Raw genomic sequence first — 23,779 nt, forward strand, 5'->3', positions numbered from 1 at the left:
TCACATGATCGCCATCTTGTGGGGACCATGCTATCTGACAGTGCTATCGCCCAAGGGAGTGTCATATCCAAAACCCAAGTTTAAACATCTTTCCCAATATCAGATACTCCGGGCTACCCCACCTAAGATTCACATGATCGCCAACCTGTGGGGACCGTGCTATCTGACAGTGCTATCGCCCAAGGGAGTGTCATATCCAAAACCCAAGTTTAAACATCTTTCCCAATATCAGATACTCCGGGCTACCCCACCTAAGATTCACATGATCGCCAACCTGTGGGGACCGTGCTATCTGACAGTGCTATCGCCCAAGGGAGTGTCATATCCAAAACCCAAGTTTAAACATCTTTCCCAATATCAGATACTCCGGGCTACCCCACCTAAGATTCACATGATCGCCAACCTGTGGGGACCGTGCTATCTGACAGTGCTATCGCCCAAGGGAGTGTCATATCCAGAACCCAAGTTTAAATATCTTTCCCAATATCAGATACTCCGGGCTACCCCACCTAAGATTCACATGATCGCCATCTTGTGGGGACCGTGCTATCTGACAGTGCTATCGCCCAAGGGAGTGTCATATCCAAAACCCAAGTTTAAACATCTTTCCCAATGAGATACTCTGGGCTACCCCACCTAAGATTCACATGATCGCCATCTTGTGGGGACCATGCTATCTGACAGTGCTATCACCCAAGGGAGTGTTATATCCAAAACTCTAGCTCAAACACCCATCCATATACCCAATATCTGCCCATATTGCCCAACATGAGATACTCCAGGCCACCCCACTGGAGAATTATTCAAAGCCATGGTTTAAATACCCAACATTAGATATATCACATTCAACATACCCCAGAAAAGGCCTCATAGAGGCGCAGTTCAGTGGACAGGGAGACAGAGCCAAACCAACAATACCCCAGGACAGGCCTCATAGAGGCACCATCCCAGGAGGAGTCCAGTCAGCCTCATAGAGGCGCAGTTCATTGGACAGGGAGACAGAGCCAAACCAACAATACCCCTGGACAGGCCTCATAGAGGCACCATCCTAAGAGGAGTCCAACCAGCCTCATAGAGGCGCAGTTCATTGGACAGGGAGACAGAGCCAGATCAACAATACCCCAGGACAGGCCTCATAGAGGCACCATCCCAGGAGGAGTCCAACCAGCCTCATAGAGGCGCAGTTCAGTGGACAGGGAGATAGAGCCAAACCAACAATACCTCAGGACAGGCCTCATAGAGGCACCATCCTAAGAGGAGTCCAACCAGCCTCATAGAGGCGCAGTTCAGTGGACAGGGAGACAGAGCCAAACCAACAATACCTCAGGACAGGCCTCATAGAGGCACCATCCTAAGAGGAGTCCAACCAGCCTCATAGAGGCGCAGTTCAGTGGACAGGGAGACAGAGCCAAACCAACAATACCTCAGGACAGGCCTCATAGAGGCACCATCCTAAGAGGAGTCCAACCAGCCTCATAGAGGCACAGTTCAGTAGACAGGGAGACAGAGCCAAACCAACAATACCCCAGGACAGGTCTCATAGAGGCACCATCCTAAGAGGAGTCCAACCAGCCTCATAGAGGCACAGTTCAGTAGACAGGGAGACAGAGCCAGATCAACAATACCCCAGGACAGGCCTCATAGAGGCACCATCCCAGGAGGAGTCCAACCAGCCTCATAGAGACATGGTTATACTGGACAAGAAAAGGGAAGAAAAATACCACATCCAAGGTCCCAGGCAAGGCCTCATAGAGACACCAACACAGGGAAGTCCAACCAGCCTCATAGAGACATGGTGATACTGGACAAGAAGAGGGAAGAAAAAGACCACATCCAAGGTCCCAGGCAAGGCCTCATAGAGACACCAACACAGGGAAGTCCAACCAGCCTCATAGAGACATGGTGATACTGGACAAAAAGAGGGAAGAAAAAGACCACATCCAAGCTCCCAGGTAAGGCCTCATAGAGACACCAACACAGGGATGTCCAACCAGCCTCATAGAGACATGGTGATACTGGACAAGAAAAATAATTATAATATTCTAGACACAAATCAAAGAAAGGAAGAACTTTGTCAGGTAAGTGACAGTAAAAGAAGAGAACAAACATAGAAAAGATTTGGTTCAAGTTCGCATTTTTTGCTTATGTCAGCAGTGCCAAACAAAGCCACACATTATTACAATTTTCGCATTTTTGTCTATATCAATGGTAACACACCACAGCTTATCATTGAATCATATATAGCATAACAACCATAGAATATAAGAGCTTTGTATGTGACAGTAGTAACAGAGCAGATGATAGACACAGAAAAGATCAGGTTCAATTTCGCATTTTTGCTGATATCAACAGGGCCAAATAAAGCCCCATTTGAACATAGCACAATTTTCGCATTTTTGCGTATCTGAATACTGACATAACACAGCTTACAAGATAATGACAGCGATAGCAAAGACTAGAAAGGGCCGAGCTTCGCCGGCAGGAACCTTGTCCCACTGGCTCAAATTTGAATGTGAACGTTGTGTACTATCATGATAGTTATCGACATTCATTGAAGATGTGGTATACTAGTTGTATATCATTGGTGGTACACTACATGAAACAATACTAGTACTTTGGAGAGGGATGAGCCGGTGGAGTGATGTTCAAAAAGGTGACGCAAATTGTGTTATCGTAGTACAACATATTAATATATAGGGTTTCAGTGCAGATCCTTTCCTAACCGGGGAATCCGCATACGAGACAATTTTAGGCCTACAAAATGGCGGAGTACAAGCCACTGCCGAGCACTTCATCAACTAGTTTGTGTTTTCTTGCGTTTGTTTGCTTTTCTGCTTATTCCACCAGTGAGCAGGAACACTTCCCCACATTAGAATCTTCAAATGTTGATGATCAGACTCAGCATGAGACTTACGCGCACCCGTTCCTGCGCAGCGTTATGGCCGTGGGTAGCGTTGGCACATGATGCATCCAGGAACCAGTCCGACTTGGGTCACTGCCTCTCTGAAGAACATCTAGTCTCTCGTAGCAATCGATCTCCAGTGACCACTTACTCAACGAAAGACGGTTTTCCACAGCTGGGGATGAGACAGACACCAGTCACATGACGGGCCGATGTGCCTTGTTTCAGCGGAGCGTGCACAGTCTTGACTGGTCGTGACGGAGGAGCTGGAGTAGGTTCTTCGTCATCATCTGATGGATATGTGTCCAGGTTTGTGCGGCAGTGCCTGTCCCCATATCGTCTTCAGCTTCCTCATCAGCGTCAGCGTACTCCTCATCATCCTCGCTGGACTCATCTGCAAATATAAGTAAGCATCGAAATCAGGTGAGCAAGTTAGTACTACTGTAATTTACTAATTCAACGTTTTTTCATCTCCCGTACGACCGTACAGCCGGTCATATGACCGTATGATGACCCGTACCGTACCGTTGAACATTTTGAATGTATTGTACGACATACGGTACGGTACGGGTAGTACCCGTAAGCCCGCCGTAAATTGTACGGCCGTAACCGTATACGGTTACGGTGGCCAGCCCTAGTTCTGTGAGCTCTGCCGCCACTTTGGATCTCTGTCGAAAGCTACTGTATCTGTGAAGAAATCTGGTGTTGTGAACTCCTCGTGGTAATCTAGGTTCTCAGACATCCATTGCTATGTGCCAACAGCTCAAATTTCTCGCACAGAATCACGTCGCACTATAGTTCTGATAGAATGGGCAGCATGGCAGACAAGGACTGGCGATTTATAAACAGGCAAACTTAACACGCATGTAACGACGACTACGACGATGACGAGCAAAAAGAAAGGAGATACTGGACTGTTGTAAACCTCTTTGGGCGAATCCAGGCCAAAACTTCACTTAGACCTCCTGGAACATCCACATCTGCTTTGGGTCACTCTCGTCCAAGACAGCAAGCTTGATCTACCAAATACAAATCATGAGTTATTCTGTCCGTCGCATAACGAGCTTGGAACCGTACCTGGGTGTAATTGTGGTTGTCCGGAAGGACGCATGCGAAATTTGTGTCCGGGACTTTGATGCTGTGCATAGGTAAGTGACCTGTAGAACGATGGTCCACAGTTCTCAGCCGCATCACTCACAAGTACTTCCCAGAGTCGCCTTGTTTGACCAACAGCCACTTCATGGAGAAGTGACTGCCTTCGAGACCTTGGTTCTGTAAATTCAAAGACGCGTCGCAGCAGTACATCGCAGGAGCGAATATCATCTCTTACAAGAAGCGCTGTCTCAACCCTCAGGTAGTTTCCATTTCCGTTGTTGGTCAAATGAACTGTGACGTTGCCTTCCGCGTCCGTCTTGAGGACTTCAACGTACCACTGCCCCGATCGTTAGCCTGGATGATCTGAACCAAGGAATGAACACTGACACGCTGATGGAGGTTCGTTCCCGCCCTGTTGAAGACATAGCCCACGACAGGAGTGCCGTCGGCTTGTCCGCCCTCTTTCAAGTCCACGACCTGGTTGGAATACTCCACGTTAAAGATGGCGCGAGTGCTGCTGGAAACCATGATGATAAGATGTGTTATGTAGCTTGAGGGTTGGGAGTTGCTTCAAGTGATGAAACTGAGGAGGTCGCCATCGAATACGACGACCTTTATATACTGGGGGGATAGTCATGAGTTCAAGCTCAGTCAAAACTCAAGATGGACATCCACGTATCACAAAAACTCATCTGGCATCCATACCAGCGTCAAGTCGGTTATTCCTCAAATCCGGAGTCTACTCGCATTTCAGGAATCTCCTAGATACCATGGATCTTGTACCTCCAATTTGATTTGTCCATTTCCAGTAGTTTCTTACCTTGCTTATTTTCAGGCCACTTTCTTTGTTCAAGGAAAGTAGTTTCTCATTCAATAACAAGCACCCTGACTCGTTCAAAACACGGGATCACATGCAGATACCACTACGCAAACTCATCTGAATCCTCATGTCTTCTTATTGCTCGAGAAAAGTAAAAAATCAGCAAGGTAAAAAAAACTATTGGAAATGGACATATCAAATTGGAGGTACGAGATCCATGTCGTCTAGGAGATGTCTGAAATGCGAGTGGACTCCGGATTTGAGGAATAACCGACCTGGCGCTGGTATGGATGCCAGACGAGTTTTTGTAATATGTGGATGTCCAACTTGAGTTTTGACTGAGCTTGATCAAATTGGAGGTATGAGATCCATGTTATCTAGGAGATGTCTGAAATGCGAGTGGACTCCGGATTTGAGGAATAACCGACCCGGCGCTGGTATGGATGCCAGATGAGTTTTTGTAGTACGTGCAGACCGAGCTAGTGTACTTAGCATTGAATAAGAAATTGCTTTCCGTGATGCAAAAGTAGTTGGCGCAAACCATGCGAGGCATCGACAGCAACGTCATCAATGCCAGCGGAAGTCACCTCCACAGCCTGTACTGCATCTACCATGAGCTTGGAGTGTAGTAAAACTGAGGGGACTCGTGAAAAAAATGAACGACATGGCTGCAAGTACTATTACATTATCGTTCCTCCTCCTGCTATCTCTACATTTTTGTCTTCCTCTCACTTACATTCATCCTGTCATTGTCGCATTTTTGCCTTTTCTCTCCAGCTTTCACTGCTTTTTTCAGTGTCACATTTTTACCACTCTCTTCCTCTCATCCCTCCAGTCATAGAAACATATAGATAGGATGAGCACTACGTAGTATATCCTCCAGAACCAAAACACAGCAGAAGCGCAACTCAGTAGCCCCTTCTCCCAGGCATTACAGCTCAAAAATACTCTGCCATTACAGGCTAGAGGGAGTGGCACCACACGAAATGCACCAAAAAATGAGGCTGGCAGACCAGCAAGGACATGCACTACCAAAAATGACAACATAAACGACACTGGTGAATGAAAATCAACACGTACTGCCAAAATACACAAAGAAAATGAAACAAGCTGACCGACAAAGACATGTACTACCAAAAATGACATCAAAAACGAGACAAGCAGATCAACAAGGACATGTACTACCGAAACCGACACGAACAATAAGAAAAGAAAACCAACGCCTCTTTCTTGCTCTATTCCTCCTTCTATTTACGCATTTTGTCTTTCATGTTGTCTCATTCCTCCTTGTCATTTTTACAGTTTATCCCATCTCTCTAGCTCTCATTCCTTCTTTTATTTTCCTGTTGTATTTCCTTTTGATATCATTCCTCCTGTCATTTTCACATCGTACCTCTCTCTAGGTCTCATTTCTTGTTTTATTTTCGCATGTTGGCCTTTCTAAGTGACTCTCGTCCCTCCTTTCAGTTTTACACTTTATATTTCGCATTTTCGCATCTGTTGCTCTTTCTTGCTCTCATTCCTGCTTTTATTTTCCTGTTTTATTGTCTTTTGACGTCATTCCTCATGTCATCCTCACATTTCACATCTCTCTAGGTCTCATTTCTTGTTTTATTTTCGCACTTGGGCTTTCTTTTGAGCTCTGACACCTCCTTTCAGCTTCACACTTTATATTTTGCGTTTTGCCACTTTCTTAGATATGTAGTCGGTAGTCTACAAGTGTGTATGTATGAGACGGTTTAAATCATTATTCAGAGATACTACCTGAAGCCAGCTGGAGACAGGGAAGGCTCAGCAAATACCAGCAGTGACGTCTTTGGAATTGGAGCATCCCACTGCTGGTCAGTATTGATATGAACTGAAATGATGGTTACCTTGCATTTGACACGAGGAATGGTTTCCTTTTGAGAGCAGGGACGCTTGCCTTTTAAGAACAGGGACGCAGGGACGGTTGCCTTTTGAGAGCAGGGACGCAGGGATGGTTGCGCCCCGTGGGAATAAAAGGAAGCAGGGACGCAGGGACGGTTACATACAGCTTAAATGAAAAACGGAAGGTGTGAGGTAAGGGATTACCATTTCCGACCAAAAAAGCGGCAGATGGGAAAAAAAGAAGCAGGGACGCCCCATATAAGGAAGGAGCAGGGATGGGGACGGTTTACACCCCCCTAAACCCAGAAAGAGATTGATAGCGTGTCAACTTTTGACTACTACTCTGCACATCAGACTAGTCATCCCCGGGACCGCAAATATTCCACCCGGTCGATCTAATACCATGGAACAAGCAGGTATGCTCCAATTCTTTGTCATCCTTGGAACGAAATTCATCTTTTTCAGATATGTCATGCAATGTACTTCTCGACACTTCAGAAAACATTGCCATGCGAGACACTTCCCAGGAACCCATCAAGCTTTCCAAGTCCCAGATTCGTAGGAGAAAACGAGAAGAGAGGAGAGAGAAGCAACGTAAATTGCGTCTGGCAGAACAAAGGGCCATCTGTACGTCCCACCCCACCAGCACATTTCATTCTATCTAACGTCCTCGATAGTGTTTGCTAAGTACCAGATGGGCACACGAAAACGGAATAAGCAGAGAGCAGACCGGGATGCAATTTTTGTTGTAAGACAACAGGACACTGGTATGTCATGTAGGCATATTTCATTCCGTCGACTGCTGATATGATCGTTTCAAAGGGTCTTCGGGGTCCGATGTTCACAAGAAAATACGAAAAGAGAAGAAAGCGAAAAGGAAAGCATTGGTCGCGGAAGAACAAGAGGCTAGTGCGTGTTATGAATTCTTATATTCACTCGTTATAAGTAATGTATATAGAGAAAATAGCAACACAAATGTTAGCACGCACGCAAGCGCTGCTAATAGAGAAAGAAGCAGCACTGCTTGAAATGCAAGATGCAGCGCATAGAGACGCGTTAATTGCAGCAGAGAAGATTGCATTCTTGGAAGAGAGAATGGAAGATCTACTTACAGTGCTGAAAGAATCACCTGGGGGATGGTGACGATGGTCTTGACAGCCATAGATCTTCGCAGTACCACAGCAGATGGGATCTAATTGGTGAACCAAAGAAGGTAGAGGGTATCCTCCATGATCTGTAGTATAGTACACTAGTATTCATTTCTCGCACCGTGTATGCTCGCACGAAGTATGTCCTGTTGGATGATCCATTAAGTGCTGCGGTGAGTGTTACTATCTATCCGTTCATATGCTACTCTCATGCTACTCTATGTTGCGAATAGGACAGTTACACTGCGTGGTTCTTGTACGATAGACTCTTCCGCGGACCGTTTATGGCAAACCGTACGGTGGTATGTCTGTCATTTACGATGATACAACGCGGTGTTAAATCTGTTCACAGATCTTAGTCACTCACCACGTGGAGCTCATGCTCCCTGGCACTTATTACCTCGTCCGCATACCGGATGGTCGCATCGATACTAAGGGTACTGTCAAGGATCTCTGTGCGCAGGACCGCATTGCGCAGAATTTCACTACAGAAGCCAAAGAAGAGGAACCTGTCGCAGCCTTTGAGGTCCCTGTAGAAGCGCAGGAGGACAGCGATGGGGCAGACACGCCTGTAGAATCAAAGAAAAAGCCTAGAAAGCTCATCAAGGACGAGCACTATCTATATGAGTTCAAACATTATGGGGGCATAGCATTTTCCTAGTCAGATGGGGTGACGCTTACAGGGGCACGCCCGTGACAACAGTAAGATAGAGTCGATACATTGAGGGCAATTCTTGTTCACAACCTTGAATACGTTTTTGACCGGTGACTAACTACTCGTGACTCGTCACGGTCTCCGCCTTTATACTACACAAAGGGATAGGTGTGTATACTACACAAAGGGATAGGTATGTATATTACTGGTATAAGTCAGGTTACCACGACTAGTCATGTCAATACGCCCTAGTTGAACATCAATCAAATGGCAACGACTCTGAGCCAGACTCATAGTACTCCTACAGATGCTGACTTATTGAAACTAGGCATACCCTCATGGCCATCAAGGTTGCAAATGTATTCAAAAGCTGTGATGCAGTAAGTCCTTTGACTTGAATCAGCGCGACTTCCCGGTCAGTGTGACTACTAGTACTAGTACTAGGTCAGTTACGACGACGTAGTGCCAGTCCGCTGCAGCACAGTCACAGTGCCAGCCTGACTTGGAGCACCTGGGCCTGCCATGGACATCTCTAATTTTATTTATTCATGATACTAGTGATTCTGCGCTTGGCCCTGACTACTCGATAAAGTGCAAACAGGTTGATGGCTTCAGGTGGGTTGAGTTAGTCCTTTTCCTACTGAACCAAACTGAATACGTCATTCCCGAAGGAAACACAGCTACGGTGTTTGGGAAGGAATCGTCCATCCTTCAGGAGTATTGTATTATTTCGACGTCTCAATGGTAAGTAAATATTCATCGGTAATTCTTGTCTGTCGCACATCTCACAATCAGACAGAAAACATATACAGGAAGCGATGTGAAAAAATACACGCCTAATCAATTGAACAATCTTCAGAACTGGATAAGGGCAGCCCGCAGGAGATTGCAAGAAGAAACATGGTATATGGTCGTAAAGCCTGTTACAAGAGAATACAGAGACTACTACGAATACTATTGCGTGGTCCCGGATGCCCGCATCATTGCTTGGTTTGAGGATTTTAACGCCGACCTTCTATTCCAGGAATGTGCCTTTGCGAGAGAGTGGAACCACAAGAGCAAGTTCTATTCCCCAACGAACGTGTCCCAATTATGCTGATAATTCCATGGTGGTGTCAGGGCTCGAGCTGGAGGCACAATTTTGGTGAGAACATGTTGATGAGGTAGAAAAGAGACTTCTAGGATACTGACACGAATTTCTTTCAGGAAGCACATTGATTTCTTTCCAAGACATTATAGTATGCAGCGCTCGGATGCTACTGAGCTACGCGCACACTTAGAATGGTATCTGGCAGGTAAGAAACGCATCTTGTATCAAGCAATGACTGATATCAAAGAATACATGATAGAGGGGTTGATTCTGGAACAATCGACTGCGGCATCATTGTTTCGGAGCACCGACCAAACGGAGAAAGTGATTGCTCGCCTTATTAGCTTTGGTACTTCGCAAGACATTATGCAACCTTTTCCTTTTTTTAAACAGAATTGCAGAGAACCTTCTCAACTCCGATGCATCCTTGAAGGAACAAGGCGTCGCATACTGTGGTGCGCTTGTGTTGATTGCGGCTCTCGTTCAAATACCAACTGACTCGCATAAACTAACAGGAAGGATATGGAATATTTTACGTAAGTGACAGGATCAGTGCTCCGAAAATTTAGTCTTAATTTGCTGGAAAGGCCATCACCAGTTTCTCAACTACTATGGTTTTCCAGAAGCTCGTCTGATGCGGACCCATTCAATTGAGGGAAGCAAACGAAACCGAAATATCCGTTTTTTATCTTTGCTATCGACAGCTGCTATGTTTGGTGTTCCAGTGATGGTATTGGAGCATGTTGAAAAACTTCACGTTGACGGTATTGTCAATCTGCTTGATATCAAGAAATTCCTTGACCATTTCAATGACGATAACATAAAGCACAGCACTCTGGTATGTGATTTACCATCAACGTACACTTTTCTGATATTCGTGTGCTTGTTCTTTCCCAGGCGGGCATTATCATGGCAGTAGATGCTAGCATACTTGCTATTCCGAATATTGGTTCCCAAGTAACAACAAGAACACTATGCTCTCTTTCACTTATCCTTAGCGTCCACTGCATTTTTGCGGGCGTTGTGGCACAACACTTTGGGCAGAAGATGAAGTCTCTTCAATTTGCCGTGCGCTCAAGTTCAATAGATTATTCTTGCGGTTATTTTCTCACCTGAACATTTTAACAGTCTCATAACTTGCAATACCACTTTACGAAGGTTGCTATCATTTATAGCGCTCCTAGTTTGTTGCGAACGACAAGGTATGTTCTCACTCTCACTTGAATCCATCACAATAGTGCTGAATATGTGTTATCCAATAGTGTAGCATTGTCTACTCTGGGCCTTTTAGCTGGTATTTTCACAGTGCCAGATCGGTCTTTGATAACAACCATACCATGCACGATCACCATAGTTTTCATTGGAGGATTTTTGACTTGGTGTTCAGTTTCCATTTCTCGTCAACATCTAATGCACGGGGTTAGAACAATGTCTTGATTTCACAAGAAATCATTGCAGTCAATAGATTTCAGAAAAACTTTGTGTAGATTGTAATGAGATCCGTGCTATTCGCTTAGTATCTGAGCACCTCAAAGCATCGATAAGCCCTTTTTCATCAATTATATCACTGGAACTCCTCATTCCTGAGCCAAATATCTAAATCTTGTTAAGTAGCGGTGTATAGCCAATTAATTTCATTGTTTTTGTCTCTCAAGACAAAGATCCGTCACAAATGGACCGTAATTAATAGCAATAAAACACTCCTTGAAGGTGAAAGTCATTTTATATATTAAATTCAGACACATATTAGGGGATATGGTAATTGGTGTCAGACACTAGTAATGATACAACTGCTTTTATGGTGATTGCACGCTTGGTATAGTATTATATAACAAAAAGTATCAGAAATATCGAGATTTTTGTGTAGTGGGTAGCGCATCACACATGATTGCATATCATTTGCTTCTTTTCTCGTGTCTCTGTGAAAAGTAAGACCACTGTGAAATTTCCAGGTCGGACAAAAACATACCTGCTTCCCACATTTGGCAAGGCGCACGCAAGCACCTCTGAATTTGCATAAACACACTTGAGTTCCGGCAAAAAATACTGCAAGTCCCCGTCTTGCTATTGAAAAGGTATTTTTAATACGGGGCTTTGCCAATAAAGTGTCAATGCCATCTGAAGATGTTGGAATAGAGATCCTGTGAATATAATTGCACTCGCACTTGGTCTTGTAAGAAATTAATACACATCAACAAGTTAATAAATACTTACTACAATGTGATCTGCATCTGGTATTGAATTACCAATACTTGATGAGAAAAGTGTCTGTTCCATCTGTTCAAAAATAGGGTATTATTGGCTGATTGTGCTGCTGGCCTGCTCTGGGTGCCAACCACTTTTATGGTATCAGCTGTCTTGTGAGCGGGCCCATCAATGGTTATTGTGTTCTCTGGCTAGTCACAAAGAGTGTGAAACCTACCCGAGCATTGTTATTGTCAATGTCAACAGGTGTGAGACTCTGCACCACAAGGTCAACACACCATTTGCTCTTGTGATGCACCAAGGTCAGCTAATATTCTGAGTCGAGGAGGGTGAGTCACCCTGGGGCAGCATGCCATCAGGTGCGCACCTATCTACTGGAATTTTGCACGCACGATGCATCCGCAGGACTGATATAGTACTAGTGCTTTGCAGGTGAAGGACACATTTGAGGAGGATAAGAAACTAAGAATGTAATTACTCCCCTTTCATGCACGCATTGTAAGATCAGAAGGAAGAATTTGTATATGTCAAACATAGCTGCATTGAGTGCGTTATCTATTCTGCTAGCCTCCTCATCTTCAAGTTGAATCAGACATACCGGGACTGACATCGAGATGATCTTGAAAGCGAAGCAACAGGGATGGGAAGTGCCAACGGCATTGCTCTTGAATAGCAGACTTGAATTGATAGTCGCAATAGCGAATGCAGCAAATTTATGCGGAGGCAACAGGTATCAAGAAAAAGAACAATCGGATACCTGTCGACCTTGAAAGTTGAACGTACCAGGACCATATTTTTAATTGATAGCGTGTAATGGAGCTATAGTACAGTACGCAGTGGGTGCAGGAAGTGAAATTGCAAATTACAAACAACACAGTGACATACGTGAGTAAACCTGGTCAGCTATAGAAAAGTGACATGAGGAACACGTGCCAAATTCAGACAGAAGTAGGGACAGAAACATTCAGAAATGGTGACAGAAACAGTAACAGAATTGGGACAGATTGACAGAAAAGGTGACAGAAAAGGTGACAGTAAGTCAGTAACAGAATTGGGACAGGGTTGACAGAAACGGTGACAGAAAAGGTGACAGTAACAGTGACAGTAACAGTAGCAATAATTGGGACAAAAACACTGACAGGAATTGGCACATAAGTCCCAGTGAAAACCGGACAGTGCGGGAACATGTGAGAGCGTGCGAGAGTGTTACGCATAGTGCCATATCATGTAGATCTGGTTGATAGCAAATGATGAGTATTTTCTTGTGAGCGCAGCGCATGCAAACACATGAACTTTGCACAAACCTTGCGTGAATTCTGCTTCCCTCGCACTTACTTTGCATTTGCATGAGTTCCGTAATATTTACATTTGCTATCTATATGCACGTCACTGCAGTGCGCGAAGTAACAAAACCTTTTCAAATCTAAAGTCCGTCTTCATGTCATCAACACCCCCGAGTCTCTTGTTCCCTTACCGTCGTGTTTCCCCATACAACAACAACACCGCAGGCAGCTAGTAATACACTCGAGTCCTAAACACTTAAGTTTCTTCAATGGCAGCACCCTGACTCGGAGCATTTGCCGTAGTAAGTTCTGTCAACAATATTCAAGCCAGTATATTATTGAATACTATGGGACTGGGTGCATATATGCGCAATTGCTGCTGTCTTTCTAGTACTCCTACGGGTCAGGCAACAATACAGGTGAGTCATTGTGATATCTGCAGCATCAGTTACTCACTTACGGGCGGAGGAACCCACTTTTTTCACGTTTCCATGCATGGCCATCTGTCTTTTAATTGCGGGCTTCTCCTTCTGGGGTACTTCGGAGACAGGGCATGTAACTGGTGTTAGTATCGGAATATGTACGTCATCCCTTTGGTACTTGATACTGCCATTGATATATGTTCCTTCAGACCTCTTCGCGATCTTCTATTCTCCAGGCGAAGGCCCAGTGCCGTTCATGTACTCCACAGAGGCATTCCCTCTCTATCCGTGATAACGGCATGTCCTTTGCTACTGCGACCACCTGGTTCTGGAACTTCATTCTCTCAATCACTTGGCCTTCGCTCGTCTTGGCCTTCAAACAACAAGGTGCCTTCAGCTGGTACGCAGCATGGTGCTGTCTTCTCTGGGCGCTCATCTTGTTATTCGTGCACGAGACAAAAGGCAAGACCCTGGAGGAGCTCGACCAAGTTTTCACTGTCCCCCTTGGCATGCACGCTGCATATGGTCTGCGCCAGATACCCTACGGTATCAAGATATTCGTGCCGTTCCAGAACCCTACCCCTGAGCAGCTTTATGAGTTTGAGAGCGAGAGCGAGGTGTCGAGCACCGGGGGCAACGAGAATGCGAAGAGTGATTCATACCATTCCAATGTGTTGTATTTGTATTTTGTACTATTAATACTAATGATAGCAACTTGAAGCAATATGATATAAACCGTTCGTAAGGAATGCAAGGGAGTGCCACATCGTGTAGAAACAACTTGAACGACTCTCGCACAACGACGCACGATATGGACTCCTTTTACATCGTGTATTCGTCCGTATTTCTTGTCGAGATCGTGCGAGGGCGGTTTCAGCTGGCGGTGCAGGATGTGGTACGCTCTCGCATGTTCCCGCACTGTCCGGTTTTCACTGAGCATAAGTAGTGACAGAAACAACCACAAATATGGCAACAGACAAATATAGGCCGTGACTTCTGTAATCTACATGATGTTTTGCGCTCAAATTCTGTGAGCGCTGAGCGTTAAAAAGAAGACCTCCATGAAGTGAATCACATTGCCCAATATCAGAGACTCCAGGCTATGCCACCTAAGATTCACATGACAATTTTCAACCTGTGGTGACATCAGTGATAACACGCCCCAAATCCTGAATGCGCTTTGGGGCCTGCAACACTCAGTTTGATCATATCTGCGGAGCATCCAAAATATTTGCGTTCGAATAATACAGATGTTATAGTCAAGTACGCGCTAGTGACCGTGCTGATTGACTGGATCGACTTGACCGCTTGATAGATGGGAAAACACGTTCAAATATCATGATTATTATTTATGATCTGTTGAATGTCTCTGAAAAGTAGTGTTGAAAGGGTGATTTGTGTTTGACGAAGACCTCTTCCACTAATGTGGGCATCAGGGACATTGTTATGGTCTAAGGGAGTGCCACATCCAAAACCCCAGTTTAAACATCTTGCCAAATGCCAGATACTCCAAGCTACCCCACCTAATATTCACATGATCACCAACCTATGGTGACCATGATTATCTGACAGTGCTATCACCCAAGGGAGTGTCAGATCCAAAACCCCAGTTTAAACATCTTTCCAATGAGAGATACTCTGGGCTACCCCACCTAAGACTCACATGATCACCAACCTATGGGGACCATGCTATCTGACAGTGCTATTGCCCAAGGGAGTGTTATATCCAAAACTGTAGTTCAAACATCTATCCATATACCCAATATCTGCCCATATTGTCCAACATGAGATACCCCAGGTCGCCCCACTGGAGAATTATTCAAAGCCATAGTTTAAATACCCAACATTAGATATATCACATTCAACATACCCCAGAAAAGGCCTCATAGAGGCGCAGTTTAGTGGACAGGGAGACAGAGCCAAACCAACAATACCCCTGGACAGGCCTCATAGAGGCACCATCCCAGGAGGAGTCCAACCAGCCTCATAGAGGCGCAGTTCAGTGGACAGGGAGACAGAGCCAGATCAACAATACCCCAGGACAGGCCTCATAGAGGCACCATCCCAGGAGGAGTCCAACCAGCCTCATAGAGGCGCAGTTCAGTGGACAGGGAGACAGAGCCAGATCAACAATACCCCAGGACAGGCCTCATAGAGGCACCATCCCAGGAGGAGTCCAACCAGCCTCATAGAGGCGCAGTTCAGTGGACAGGGAGACAGAGCCAGATCAACAATACCCCAGGACAGGCCTCATAGAGGCACCATCCCAGGAGGAGTCCAACCAGCCTCATAGAGGCGCAGTTCAGTGGACAGGGAGACACAGTCAAGCCAAAAATACCCCAGGACAGGCCTCATAGAGGCACCATCCCAGGAGGAGTCCAACCAGCCTCATAGAGACATAGTTATACTGGACAAGAAAGGGAAGAAGAAGACCACATCCAAGGTCCCAGGCCAGGCCTCATAGAGACACCAATACAGGGAAGTCCAACCAGCCTCATAGAGGCGCAGTTCAGTGGACAGGGAGACACAGTCAAGCCAACAATACCCCAGGACAGGCCTCATAGAGGCACCATCCTAAGAGGAGTCCAACCAGCCTCATAGAGGCGCAGTTCAGTAGACAGGGAGACAGAGCCAAACCAACAATACCCCTGGACAGGCCTCATAGAGGCACCATCCCAGGAGGAGTCCAACCAGCCTCATAGAGGCGCAGTTCAGTGGACAGGGAGACACAGTCAAGCCAACAATACCCCAGGACAGGCCTCATAGAGGCACCATCCCAGGAGGAGTCCAACCAGCCTCATAGAGGCGCAGTTCAGTGGACAGGGAGACACAGTCAAGCCAACAATACCCCTGGATAGGCCTCATAGAGGCACCATCCTAAGAGGAGTCCAACCAGCCTCATAGAGGCGCAGTTCAGTGGACAGGGAGACACAGTCAAGCCAACAATACCCCTGGATAGGCCTCATAGAGACACCAACACAGGAAAGTCCAACCAGCCTCATAGAGACATGGTGATACTGGACAAGAAGAATAAACATAATATTCTAGACACAAATCAAAGAAAGGAAGAACTTTGTCAAGTAAGTGACAGTAAAAGAAGAGAACAGACAGAGAAAAGATTTGGTTCAAGTTCGCTTTTCTTTGCTTATGTCGGCAGTGCCAAACAAAGCCACACAATATTACAATTTTCTCATTTTCGTCTATATCAATGGTGACAAACCACAGCTCATACTCCCAAAAACTGAATCTTTGACTTACTAAACATGCGCAGCGACTGTAAACACAGATCAATGAATTCATGGATGAATCAAGGAGAGAAAAAATCGCACCATTGCGAGATGTTCAAAGTGATCCAAGCCAAGACCAAGACCAAATTCCCAAACACGAATCCTTCGACTAACTCTCGATAAAGGTGCCCTTTCCACATTGTCGAGTCTTCCGCTCTAACCGCACGATCTTTTTGTTAGTGTCCGCTCTGTGTTCTGCACAGAGTTGCTTCAGGATGATGTCCCAACTCAATCCGGGACATCCGACCATGAGTTTGAGCATGTACTACTCCCCCATAGCTTCAATACCACAATCAGCAGTCTGCATCATGACCATACCGCAGTTGATCCGGAAGATCATTTCTGCTCCTGGACTAAGGCAAACTGTCAAAGCCGTAGCGCTTTGCTTCTTTGTAGACCATGGGAATACATCTTTTCCAATCATGATTGCATAACCTGAGACAGACCGTCCATGGTCGGGTGAACTCACGAAGTCAGAATCGCAATGTGCAAAAAAGACCGGAGAGTCAAGCTTTCCGCCAACAGTGAGGACAAAGTCTCGAGTGCCTTTGAGGTAACATAGAATGCATTTAACAATTGGGCAACATTTTGGACTGCGAGTGAGATATCCGGACGAGTCATGACGCATGACGGCGCAGTAGTTGAGTGCACTGACGGCATTCTGATATGGCACCTTCAGCATATATTGTGTTTCCTCAATAGATGTTGGGCAGTCTGCGAGACTAAGATTGACACCGGACACAGCAGGAGTACGAACAGAGTTTGCATGCTCGAGACTGTAAATGTAAATGTTGAGCATGGAGTCAATGTAGCGACGGTGTGAGAAGGAGATTGTACGAGCAGAGCGATCGCGGATGACCTCGATACAGTTGACCAGGAGCGATAGAAAACACATGGATTGGCAAGGCTTACTTGAAAATCAAGCTGGGTTAGGATGTACTTCAGCATTCAGAGGACAACTTGGAGACTTGGGTCTGCGTGATATCAATTGGAACATGGATGGAATCTTGGGAACTTGAGACAATCAAAGCGTCACAGCCGTACTGACTAGCATTGACGATGATGACCGGTCCTTCTCTGCAGCTTTCCGCAGGTCAGAAAACAGCGGGGGTAGGAGAAACCGAGAAAAGGCAGACATCATGCGGATGCGGGAGACGACATCATCCCATTGCATGGTCAGCTGCTGGATGTCTAGGGACTGGTCTTCGGTGGATTTATCGAATGCGCTGCAAAGGCGAAAACTTAGCTGCTGTAACTCTTTCGCCAGGGCTGCGCCCGTGTCACTAGACAGTGAAAGTTCGTTGAGTGGTAAGCGTAAGCATGTCAGCCGGGTCCAAAATACTGCACGGCCTTGCTCCACCAGTTCGACAGCAGCTGTCAGTGCGCCGCGACAAACACTGCACGAGAAAGCATCTGTGGCAACCGAGGAAGTAGCCATCCTGACGATATCGAAATGGCGTAAAGAAGGTGATAACAGAGTCACATGCTGATCTAGGAATTTCAATGCAGTTTGACAGGCAACCAATACGGAGTCGTAGTTCGTCTCTTCGGCAAAGGTGGCCCAGACGAGACAGATGTGATGACAATAATGACCAGGGGGACAACTCAGCAAGGCCACTCTACACTTTTCCACGCTGTCTGCCATGCTATTTCGCCAAATCAAGCTACCTAAGGACTGTCGAGAATGGAGGGATGGGGAGCACAACTGGGCAAGGACTTGGACGATGTTGTCATGTTATTTGCTTCGTCATCAGTACAAAATACAGGATGATCAGTTTGAATATTGATGCGCACGCACATAGTATACCGAAAACATACCTTGGCAGATCTAAAATCTGTATGAGAGGCTGGATGTGATATGTAGGGTAGTTGCTCAAACAGCCTAAATGATTCCTCCAGGTCAGACAGGACACCACGTTGCTTGAATCTGTCTCGAAGGCTGATGGCAAGAGTAGTGAGAGACGCTGATCGCTAAGAATGACTGGGGGGGGCGAAGAAGTAATGCAGCCCGAAGGAGCTCGATGGTCTCATCAAGGTCAGACGAGATACCCCGCTGCTTGAATCTGTCTTTAGAGCTGGGTGCAAGATTGTTGAGAGATGATGATCTTTCGGAATGACCAGGGGGACGAAAGAGCAATGCAACCCATTGGAGCTTGATGACCTCATCGAGGTCAGACGGGACACTCCGTTGCTCGAATCTGTGATGAAGGGTGGCGGCAAGATTGCCGAGAGACATTGCCCGATCAGAATGACCGGGTGGATGGAGGAGTAGTGCATCCCGGTGGAGCCCGATGGCTTCATTGAGGTCAGACGGGATGCTCCGCTGCTCAAATCTGACTTGAAGAATAATGGAAAGATTGTTGAGAGGTTTGCTTTGATCCGAATGTCCAAGAGGATAGAGGGGTAGTGCATCCCGCTGGAGCTCAATGACCTCATCAAGGTCAGACGGCACGCACCGCTGTCGAAATCTAATTGTAAGGCTGATGGCAAGAGCATTGAGCAACCCGGATCGATTAGAATGATGGGTGGGGTGAAGGAGTAACACAGCCCGAAGATGCTCAATGGCCTCATCACGATCAGATGTAATGCCTCGCTGCTCGAATCTCTGTCGCATGCAGCTGGCAAGATCGTTGAGATACATTGATTGATCAGAATGACCGGGAGGGCGAAGGAGTATTACATCCCGAAGAAGCTTGATGGCCTCATCGAGATCAAACAGAACGCCTCGCTGCTCGAATCTATTCATGAGGCTTCCAGCAAGATTTTTGAGAGGCCTGCAGTGATTAAAATGACCAGGGGAAGGAAGGCTAGTACATCTCAAAGGAGCTCGATGGCCTCATCAAGGTCAGATTGGATACTCTGCTGCTTGAATCTGCATATAAGGCTGATGGCAAGATCACTTAGAGATCTTGCTCGAATAGAATGACTGGGGGGATGAGGAGTAGTGCAGTCCGATGAAGCTCAATGGCTTCATCAAGATCAGATGGGACACCCTGCTGCTTAAATCTGTGATAAAGGCTGCCTGCAAGATTGTTGAGAGACGTTGATCAAAGAGGATGACCGAGAGGACGAAGGAGTAGTGCATCCCAAAGGAGCGCGATGGACTCATCAAGGTCAGACAGATTGCCCTGCTGCTGGAATCTATCCCCATTGTCATTGACAGTGACAAGTCACCCATCTTTTTGCACCAATATCAGTGGCACTCATGGACCCTCACTTATGATTGCCAAAGCAACTGGAATGACAGCATATTGATCCATGGGTATGCATTATTTCAAAGTGCCGCACATCAGTAAAAGTACACGTTACTTAATCAACTTGGCTGACTTTGCCAGGAATTGTTTACTCTCTCCTGCATCATCCACTTGGGATATCTTATTTTTTTTTAGTGCGAACCACAACAAAATATGTATATAAGACTAGCTCAACAATTTTTTGTGAACACGTTAAAGTTGAAATTTTGACCAAGTAGATTGACTTAGCCAAAGTCACTTAAGTGGGTTTTAAGTCTGTTTAAGGCAGCTTAAGTAACGTGTTTTTTTACTGATGCAGAAGTCCGCACAGGAAGTAAACCCTAAACTGCCGGATTTCCTCCGCTATAACTGCCACCAGCCTGAGACTACTCAAACATCACCCAACGCAGCACGACCAGCTCACAAGATTGGCATGACGCGTGCGGTGTCTCCAGAGCGCAAGAGAGAGTACAACCGTAGATATGAGCGCAAACTGCCACCCGAGGCCAAACAGAAACGTCGAGATGCCCAAGCTGCTTGCAAACGAAAATTACGTCAGCACAGGAGCACTGCCCGGGCACTGGCAGAACCACCCCAGCCGGCAAATACTTTGGCCGCAACTGGAATACTCTCACCTGCATTTTCCTGGACACCTTCTCCAGTCCAGGATAAAACAGCAGATGGGATCCATTCACAAACCCACAATTTTCCCCAGCATGCAGTGGCATCAGCAAATGATCCAGGAATGAGGGGACTCGATCTGGCCTCAGGTATGCTGGGCACACAGGTTCCCCTGGAGACGGAGGTAGTGACATGGGATGATGGTCATATCACCATATTGCCCACTATAATGCGAGATGGACAAAATATATTGATCGAAGACCTTCGCCTCACAAAGAAACTTGCGGCAGTTCCTGCCTCCAAATCAGGGTCCAAATTTGTGACCCATCTAAATGGGGCCATTACAGAAAATGAGTTATTATTAATAGAAATTCGGTCTAGTCTTGCAGCAGGAAAGTGCGTTATTGTGCACGAGGCAGTGAGGCCTGGGCCCCTAAACCTTACAATGGAATATCTGGAAAAGCGTTATGGAATTCATGCCACTATGCCTGTGGATATACATGGTAATGTTTTAGACCTTCAATATTCTAATGTGATCATTGCTCATCATTGATACTCAGACATGGAGCTTCAGGCCAAACATCCTGCTCAACCTCATGTCCCTGGGGTGATGAGAGATTTGATTTTGGGCATAAATAATCAAAATGAGCACAGATATGTTCTGGATTGTCCTATAGCAGTAGGTCTGCCCCCTGAACTGGTGTAAGTTCCATTCAGTCTTCTCTGCATTTGCTGCTCATCCACACTCAGTCCCCTAGATGAGGGTCAGATGGCCTGGCACAGGACCATCAAGGATTGTCCATGGCCATGGCCATGGCCAGGTATACATCTCAGTACCCCATGTGCCTCAGTGTCCCAGGGTGGGGTACTGATTCCTCCATGCCATGACTCTAAGGGACAGAATGCCTATTTCTTTCCAGTCATTGGCATCCAACTCCGGACACTTCTTTTCCCAAAGATCCCCCACGATGGTAAAGTGCCTTTTGAAGCAACAAAATTCCTCTGCAGCCCTCATGACCTGGATGATTATGATGCGGAGACTGTGACTGTATATCCTGGAGATTTGCTGTAAGCCTATGAATGGATGGTGTCCAGGATGGTTACCTCACAATTTACCCCCTTTGTAGAATCCAGCCACCAGGCCAACTACATGCAGAATACAATCCCAATCCTGTTTTGGCACATGGGGGTCATTTTTTTACATATGGAACACTCTATCACACGCACAGCTCAAGATCTCTGGAAGTCACTCCAGGCAACAACAGTCAAGCTCAAGAATGCACAGATGAGACCTTATGGCGGATGGCTGCTCTCATTCCATGGCTGCCACCTGACAAACTGTTAGGCAAGTGTATCTACAATAACACTTGCTCACTGCCATTAAATCTCTTGATTAAAAAGGCTTGCATGCCAAACCACTATTGGCGCTTTGTTCTATGGTTCTTAAGCCCAGAAAATATATGGGACAGAGCTTAGTAACAACATCCCACAAGAAAAAACAACCCATAGCCTTACGATCATCCAGCTACACCCGTGCCTGTGCAGTTGTTACAAAGATTCTACAACACCTGGACATTTGTCCACAAGATTTGCCTGCTATGCTGAAAGACCTCACTTCATTTGAGGATATGGGAGAAGTCATTGATCTTGGCAGATGTCTCTCAGAATTTACCCATACAGTGTAACAGTAGGTAGCAGTGCAAATTCTGGTTGGAAACCAATGTCTGGTCTACCGAGCCAACATGAGCCATCATTGATGCCCAGTAAGAATCGGTCAGATGCCCTCGCACAGAGAACGATGGGTTTGTAAGTTTGGAGTCGTCGATAGACTTAGGTTGATGGAAATCTAACTTGTGCAAACAAACACTCGACAACGTGTTTGATTTGAGCTGATAAGGCTGTGATTCTGAACACAGATGCTGCGCAGCTCAACGTGTTCAATGAGTCTTGAGCGACGCAACTCGAAATTAATCCAAAGGCTCTCAAAGGTGCGTTTTTTCATTCACTGTGCAGTGGCTGCTGACGCCAGCTAATATCCTTGAAATTGAGATGATGATTTGGCGACATCACAGTGTAACGGCTTTGATGACATACCAGGCAGCATGACAAATTGACAATACTTTGATATTCACTTCTCTGGATTTTGCCATCATCATGTCTTTCATGCTTGCAAATTATATTCATTCAGCACTCTTGCATCCTCACTTAAATCATACCAGCACCCCTTCTCCAAACTTATTGTCCAGTAACAGGGAAATTACAGATCCTTTCATTTCAGACACTCCATCTACATCAGATCTTGGTCAGTTATTTCTACTACCACTGGGTATATCACCACCATTGCATAATAATGTGAGTTTGTTGCTTCATTTTCATGTCCAAACATCATATATACACTGCGAATAGGGCGCATATAGTCACTCTTTCGACTCCGTGTTTCAACTGCAAGCTCAGAACAAGCAATTAAAGCAAGATGTAATTGCTCTAACTGCTTCTCATGATACTTATCAGTGATTTTTTATTTCTGACAGTTGAATTTACTGATACATCATAAAATTCTTAGGACCGCTTTTTGAGCGGTATGTTTTTTCATTCTTCTTATCGTGGTCTAGTCTACTAATTGTAATACCTACTACTGCAGAGCTACGACATCAAGGCATCGAATCTGGTGAGTACCAATCTTATTCCCATTGTAAACTTATTTGTGGTGTTATATCCAGGTTCCTGACTGCATGTAGACTGCAAAAACGCTCGAAGTTCTCGTGAAGTTTGCCAGTGGCACACTGCATTAGCCAGGCCCTGGGTATTGTCAGCAGGTGGGTAGGGCAGACGAGCTGGAGCAAACGAGCGTGCGGGTGGATATCCCAATTTCTGTAGCTTTTTTGTTGCTTCGTTCCAGTCTAAATACACGGCTTTCCGTCATTTTGCATTGATACAATCTGAGAAGCAACATCAATTCAAATCTACGGAAATCTAACTACTCAACGACTCGGATTTGTATACTGGTGTTGATCAGCTTTGCTACCAGTCATCTGGGTATCGATGGAACATGCCATTTGTCGAGACTCTCAGACATTCTACTGCACCACGTATTCACAACAAGTTGTGGTGAATATGTGGTGCGGTAGAATGCATGAAGACTGTATGTA

At 45.8% G+C, this 23,779-nt stretch overlaps 6 protein-coding genes across 6 annotated transcripts; 4 read left to right on the forward strand and 2 right to left on the reverse strand.

The window, feature by feature from the left end:
• Positions 1-2,697: 2,697 nt before the first annotated feature.
• On the forward strand, positions 2,698-2,926 carry F5891DRAFT_928617 (family 3 glycoside hydrolase; the record flags this gene model as incomplete). Its single annotated transcript, XM_041373917.1, has 2 exons — positions 2,698-2,801; positions 2,848-2,926. Coding segments are annotated over 2 exons (183 nt in total), but the record flags the coding sequence as incomplete, so codon positions are not given.
• Positions 2,927-3,858: 932 nt separating this feature from the next.
• F5891DRAFT_1197811 (uncharacterized protein) lies at positions 3,859-4,525 on the reverse strand (the record flags this gene model as incomplete). Its single annotated transcript, XM_041368535.1, has 5 exons — positions 3,859-3,921; positions 3,980-4,040; positions 4,101-4,174; positions 4,233-4,334; positions 4,385-4,525. The coding sequence occupies 5 exons, from the start codon at positions 4,523-4,525 to the stop codon at positions 3,859-3,861; spliced, it is 441 nt and encodes a 146-aa protein (XP_041217997.1).
• Positions 4,526-7,089: 2,564 nt separating this feature from the next.
• F5891DRAFT_1197812 (uncharacterized protein) lies at positions 7,090-8,495 on the forward strand (the record flags this gene model as incomplete). The annotated part of the gene is made up of 9 exons (XM_041368536.1): positions 7,090-7,102; positions 7,152-7,313; positions 7,364-7,453; positions 7,509-7,595; positions 7,654-7,799; positions 7,861-7,899; positions 7,975-8,007; positions 8,068-8,136; positions 8,187-8,495. The coding sequence occupies 9 exons, from the start codon at positions 7,090-7,092 to the stop codon at positions 8,493-8,495; spliced, it is 948 nt and encodes a 315-aa protein (XP_041217998.1).
• Positions 8,496-13,624: 5,129 nt separating this feature from the next.
• On the forward strand, positions 13,625-14,209 carry F5891DRAFT_1070480 (uncharacterized protein; the record flags this gene model as incomplete). Its single annotated transcript, XM_041363277.1, has 1 exon — positions 13,625-14,209. The coding sequence occupies exon 1, from the start codon at positions 13,687-13,689 to the stop codon at positions 14,206-14,208; it is 522 nt and encodes a 173-aa protein (XP_041217999.1). The 5' UTR covers positions 13,625-13,686.
• Positions 14,210-17,800: 3,591 nt separating this feature from the next.
• On the reverse strand, positions 17,801-19,522 carry F5891DRAFT_986824 (uncharacterized protein; the record flags this gene model as incomplete). Its single annotated transcript, XM_041377821.1, has 3 exons — positions 17,801-18,451; positions 18,595-18,715; positions 18,759-19,522. 3 exons carry the CDS (start codon positions 19,520-19,522, stop codon positions 17,801-17,803), a joined length of 1,536 nt encoding a protein of 511 aa, XP_041218000.1.
• Positions 19,523-20,322: 800 nt separating this feature from the next.
• On the forward strand, positions 20,323-22,315 carry F5891DRAFT_1197815 (uncharacterized protein; the record flags this gene model as incomplete). The annotated part of the gene is made up of 5 exons (XM_041368537.1): positions 20,323-21,133; positions 21,191-21,332; positions 21,381-21,698; positions 21,758-21,981; positions 22,032-22,315. 5 exons carry the CDS (start codon positions 20,323-20,325, stop codon positions 22,313-22,315), a joined length of 1,779 nt encoding a protein of 592 aa, XP_041218001.1.
• Between the last annotated feature and the right edge of the window lie 1,464 nt (positions 22,316-23,779).

Source organism: Suillus fuscotomentosus (genome assembly GCF_016647785.1).
Source record: "Suillus fuscotomentosus strain FC203 chromosome Unknown F5891scaffold_132, whole genome shotgun sequence".
NCBI classification, from domain to species: Eukaryota; Fungi; Basidiomycota; class Agaricomycetes; order Boletales; family Suillaceae; genus Suillus; species Suillus fuscotomentosus.